The 6,000-nt window shown below is 34.8% G+C and overlaps 1 protein-coding gene across 1 annotated transcript in view; it reads left to right on the top strand.

Moving 5' to 3' along the window:
* Nucleotides 1-6,000, top strand: part of Spata48 (spermatogenesis associated 48) — a 53,175-nt gene that overhangs the window by 22,916 nt on the left and 24,259 nt on the right. The window contains exons 3-4 of the mRNA XM_021211286.1: nt 4,684-4,760; nt 5,530-5,668. Coding sequence (XP_021066945.1) covers nt 4,684-4,760; nt 5,530-5,668 — 216 coding nt within the window. The remainder of the gene's footprint in view (nt 1-4,683; nt 4,761-5,529; nt 5,669-6,000) is intronic.

The raw sequence follows: 6,000 nt of genomic DNA, 5'->3' as shown, positions 1-6,000 counted from the left end.
AAAAAAAAAAAAAAAAAAAAAGACCGTGATAGTCTTGAAACGGCTGAAACAAGAGCGTTCTCTAAAGCCATAGCAGCTGGAAATGTGACCAAAAGTAGGCAGAGATCGAACCCCATCATTGCTGCAATCCAAGTCAGACTGCGACCACTACGTGACCACTCTGCCACTCTTACACTTGAAGAACATTAATAATTCAAGAGATTTTTGTCAAGACCATACATTTTATCCTAAAGCAGAAAAAAACTAAAGAAAATATTTATTCATTAGTCAGTAGGGAAGGAGACACTGTGATCAGAGATACAGGCAAGAGTCAAGAGCAGAAATATAAATTCATGGTTGATATAAATGACTATAAAACAATAGCAATGACCTTGCGGGGTTTTAAACACATATATATTGAATGAAGATACAATTGAATAATTAATCTGAAGGACGGTCAGCAGTTAAACATAACTCTTTCCTAGGAAAGAGTCAAAGTACTAGTTATTTTTAATCCTTGAAAATATGTCTTCACATTGCAATTTGTAGATTAAATACCAAAGAAATAGACAAACAACAGAACTCATTGAATAACAGGAAGCCAATGCAAACAAAATTAAAATAAGATTTTTAAAAGGCATGTAGGTCGTAGAGGATATATAAGGTACTAGTTTCAAACTCGGAGTCAGAAATTATGTATTTTCTATGTTTAGGTCAAAAAAACAGACTGCCAGAACGCATGGATATAAAACACCTGCTTACCCTACTAGAAACAAAAGCATATACAAGATATTAAAGCATCATGTAAAATGATATATTAGATCATGAAAAATAATGCATGCATGTACTTTTTTCCAGGAGTATTTATACAAATAACCACAATGTCCTAAAACAAGTCTCTACAAATTATATCTTTAACTTACAAACTGCATGGTCTTTGAGCATAAGACAATTACAACAGAACAAAATACCCTTCCAGATTATGTATTTGGAAACAGAAAGGTGTGTTTATGGATGATCATCATCCAGAGAATAATTCACAACCATAAGAGAAGCTAGAAGGTGTTTATAAGGGAAATTAAAATGTCCTTGTGAAATGTGTGGGTGGGAACTGTAATCAACCCTGACAGGACCTGCCTTTAAAATGTGTGTTAGAACACAAGAAAGCCCCACAATTCAATAGGCAAACAAGGTACATTTCGTGAAATGAGAAAAAAAGGTAAAAATCAATGTAAAAACAAAGTACAGGAAAGGAAAAATAAGTTAAGGATACAGAAAACAAACATGCGATCGTCAATGTTACAAATTGGTTCTTTGCAAAACTTTGAGACCTCTGGGAACGTGTTCCCCTACACTGCCTGATTTGTCAGCCTTTGTCAGAGCAGCTTCTTACTGCAAAGAGTAGGGGTTGAGAGTCTTTACCATTCAAAGTACTGAGAATTCCTGACGGTGAATGCTTAGCCTTAGATGGATATCTACCACAACCCACCCCCACCAAGGCTTAGGAACGTCACAGAAGCAGTGGAGGAGAGAGGATGTAATAGCCAGAAGGGGAGAAACGCTATAAGGTGCGGTCCTCTGGGCATGCTCACAGCAGTTGTGGCGACTGATAGACACAAGATCAAGCAAGGAAATACTTTCAGCGTGAAGGGGGAGGAGCTATCAGCGTCCCACCCCTTTGTAAGGAGCAGTTGATAGTTGATGGCTGACTACAGAGAAATTCACCTTTCTTTGGGGACGCAGTTACTGGTAGGTTTCCCATGTCCTGGTGGATGACTGGAGTGTATTATAAAAATATAAGAGGACGTGAGATCGGAAGAAATGTGTGTCGAGCAGGGCCAGGTGATATGGAGGGAAGAATGAAAGTGAATATGATCAAATATTTCCGTGGCAGCTCTACAAGTTCGCACTCCCTCCAACAATGGAAGAGTGTCTCCCTTGCTCCACATGTGCTCCAGCATGAGCTGTCACTTGTGTTATTGATCTTAGTCATTCTGACAGATGTAAGATTGAATGTCAAAAGTAGTTTCAACATTAGGTTATATGTTGTACTCAGTACATAACATACAAAAATGGAGATGCATAAATTAAGAAACTTCTTCAATCTGATGAAGGCGATTCCTCAGTTGGGGTCCTCTTTTTTCAGGTGTGTCAAAATTAGTCATATCAATGATGTAGTGGAAGATATTTTCATAAAAATGAAAAGACTGGAAATCTTTGCAAAGAAAAAGAATGTATTTAAAGAAAAAGAACAAATGTAAATTACATAACTAAAACCTTCAAAATCTTAAAAGACTTATGGGCTTAATAACAAAAAGAATGTAACCAGAAGTATTAACATTATGAAAATAAATGTTACAGTTTATTTCAATCTTATATAAGTTATTTATTTTTATTTTAAGCTATTTTAAACATCAAGTTTAAGGAAACATATTAAAAGAAGGGGAAAATTAAAAAATAACAGAAAATATCATATACTGTGAGGACGGTTTGAAAAGCCCTGCATACACTGAATGGAGTTGGGAATTTGTAAGAAAAGAGGAAAAAAGTGAAAAAAATCTGGAGAACTAATTTCTGAAATTTTATTAACTTTACCAAGAGACACACATTTGTAGTTGACAAGACTCGCTGTGTTTTAACCAGTTTCCATAAGCTGCCTGTGCTCTTTAGCTATGGCATTTGTCTTCATGGTTAAAACTGGCATGATATGCTGAATCCTCCCATGTGCTGAGATGTATTCTTCTGCCTCCGTAGTTCAATTTCATGAAAATTGTGACTAAATTGTGCTATAACAATAAGATAATTTTTCTCAATCTATGGTCACTTGATGAACAATTTAATTCCATCTACAAAGTAAATTACCCTTTCCCAAGTTTAGAATATGGATATATTTGGGGGCCCAAATGTATTGAATATATTGAAATGCTAAATAAAGAACCTTTTGAGTAAAGAAAAAAGAAGAAAATAAATTCCCAATAGATATGCCTTATAAGAAACTGAATAATGAAAAATTTTTTCCTTCTAGTGTATCCAAACTTATTAGTAAAAAATAACATTGCTCCTAAAGTTTTTTAGATAGTATAGTCTCCAGAATATTACAATGTGTGGTAAGGGTATAAAATAAAGGCAAATGGATTACCAGCTGGATTTTTTTTAAAGCAGCAACAGCAAACAGAGAACAAGAAACAGACAGAAGACTGAGAACTTACATAAAATCCTACACCTGACTTCCATATGTTAATAGTTACAATAAAATACAGAAATCGTCAGAAGATAACTAAGCAACGCACACTACACTATCTACAAGAGGCTAACTGTAAATACAAGATGCAAACACCTTAAAAGTTAATCAGTTAAGAGTGTTGACAGCTTACTCAAAGTATAGACAGTCTGTAGCAGATCAAACTAAATAAGTTCCACGACAAAAATTGTTACAACATATAAAGGCCCTGCTTGTGGTAGATTTGTCAAAACATGAGGTTCAAAGTGAAATGTCTAAGACATATATAGCAAGAATTAACAAACCTCTAAAAGAAGCACAGACAACTTCTGTGCCATTTAGATTGTGACACTACAGAGTTCACCTATAATCAACAAACAGATTACATATTTAGGGAAACAAAATATTTCAAAATTGAATATATTTTCAACTATTATTTGTTGTCAAAGAGGAATTTTAAGAGAAATTAAAAATATTTGAAACATGATAAGATATAATATATCTACTTGAGTAACATGCAATTAAGATTTTGCTAAGAAGAAAATGTAACTTTACATGATTATATTATAAAAGAAGGAATTGATATGTTTCAATCTGAGGGTATGAGAAAATGACAAATCAAACTAAATATATGAAAACTTAAAGCACATAAAGTTAAAAATCAATGAAATACAGAATTTATATACAGGATAATTATTTTAAAATTTAAGTTTATTGGGTTTTTTTTTTTTTGAGACAGATATCATGTAGTCCTGGATAGCCTCAAACTTGCTGTGTGGCTGAGGCTAGCCTTTTATTCCAGATTCTCCTATCTCCAGGTCCCGAATGCTGGAATTATAAGCATGTGACCCCTGCCTAGGTTAAGAAAAAAATTATAAAGTAAAGCTTGGTTGACTACCTAAGTGCCCATCTACAAATGAATGGGTAAAGAAAAATGGATATATGTGCATACACTAGAATATTATTCAGCTGTAAAATGTAGGTCTGCTATTTGCAACAGCATGAATAAATCCATAGAACCATATGCTAAGACAAACTAGGCACAAAACCAGAAATATTTATATTCTTATATATGTGAAGAATCTAAGAAAGCTGTAAAAAGTTTATAGAGTAGAATAGGCATGAGGTAAGTATATAAAAATGGAAGATATTGATCAATATCAATATGAAAATGTAATCAAAAAATGAGTATGGTCTAGAAACAGGATGCATATCATAGTGATCATAGCTAACAGTCCTGTGTTTTTCGCTGGGATTTTAAGAAGAAACCAGATTTTAGTGTCTTTAATACACTTCAAGGGTAACTATGGGTGGAGATGAGTGTGTTAAAGAATCTGAGTTAAATATTGAACCATATATACAGACACATAGTTTACATCATTATGTAAATCTTGAAGAATAAGGAAATTCAGAAAATAAGTGTATAAGAAATATAGTAATTCTATTTATGCTTGGTATATTTTAACTTCTTTTTCCTGTTATAGGATGATAGTGAACCACTTGTCCAGCTAGACAAGAAATATAACACAAAAGATTCATTTTACAAATCCTCGACACAGAAGTAAGGTGTTTTCTTCCAATGAAATAATTAAAGTCTATTTAACAAGAATAAGGGAACAGATATTCCATGCTGGCCATAGCCTGTCTCCCCTCATGCACTGAATGATGCAGATATGCTCCATACTTCAATTTCATTTCTTCATTAAAGTGGAAGGATCCCTGTAATGTGAGCACCAGTAGACTGGAGTCTTAGAAATGTGCTTATTAGATGTATATGATGTTGTTATGAATTACATGGGCCATCTACAGCTAAACATGGAGAGCAATCTGTACAACCACTAGACTCTGTTGGAGAAGACTCAGTTTTCATTTGCAAGCACTTATCAACTGGAGATAGCTTCTGGGTTAAGGTTGGGTACCTGTGTCCACTTCCCCTCCCTACCCAGCCCAGGCACATGCAAGTGTCTGTGAGTTCATGTTTGGCTGTCTGTGTTTAGATGGCTTTGTTTCCTTGATGTCCTGAACCCCTTCTGGATTTTATAATCTTTCTCCTTCCTCTCCCCAAGGGTTTCATAAGCCCTAAGGAGAAGAATTTGATGGGGACATCCCATTTAGGACTGATTACGCCAAAGCTAGGAATAACCTGGGGGGTTGGAATTGGAGGATAGGAGGAAAAATGAAGGTTGCCTACCTGATCCCCTGTTCCAAAATCCATTTTCAAAGACATAACATTTATAAACTGGATGGTCTTCCTACCCTGCTGTGAATATATATTTTATATGTACTTTGTATATTTTTTATTAAGTATGTCTATATTTAATAATTCCCAGAGCTTATGAAGATGTTCCTTGGGACAAGATGCTACCACCAAAACTTGACCCAGAAGAAACAACCGTGGAAAAAGCTGCTGACCACATTTCACAGTGTTTTTCACTGAGAAGATATGAAAGACTACCAGCCATAACACAGGTTAGTGAGCATCCCTGACCATGGTGCCTACTTCTTGCTATGACTGCAACTCAACTCAAACTCAAGTCACTGTGATATTCTATTGTTAGGATTAAATGTGAAAGTGGTATGATCATAAGTCATTGGAAACTGTAAACATTTCCTCATTGTCCATACTGAAAATGTTGACTATTTAACGATTTCTCCCTCAAAGCCATTTGTAGTGGCTTTGAAAATTACAGAAGAATGTTAAATAATGGAGACACAAAGGAGTCATTCTTTCAGGTAATCTATGCTGAGCATACTTCTGGAAATGGGATCTAGAACTTAGCTGTCCAAGTCTAATAGGAAGA

This window comes from Mus pahari, chromosome 13 (genome assembly GCF_900095145.1).
Source record: "Mus pahari chromosome 13, PAHARI_EIJ_v1.1, whole genome shotgun sequence".
Taxonomy (NCBI): domain Eukaryota; kingdom Metazoa; phylum Chordata; class Mammalia; order Rodentia; family Muridae; genus Mus; species Mus pahari.
The sequence above is the reverse complement of the archived record's forward strand: the minus strand, read 5'-3'. Positions and strand labels throughout refer to the sequence as shown.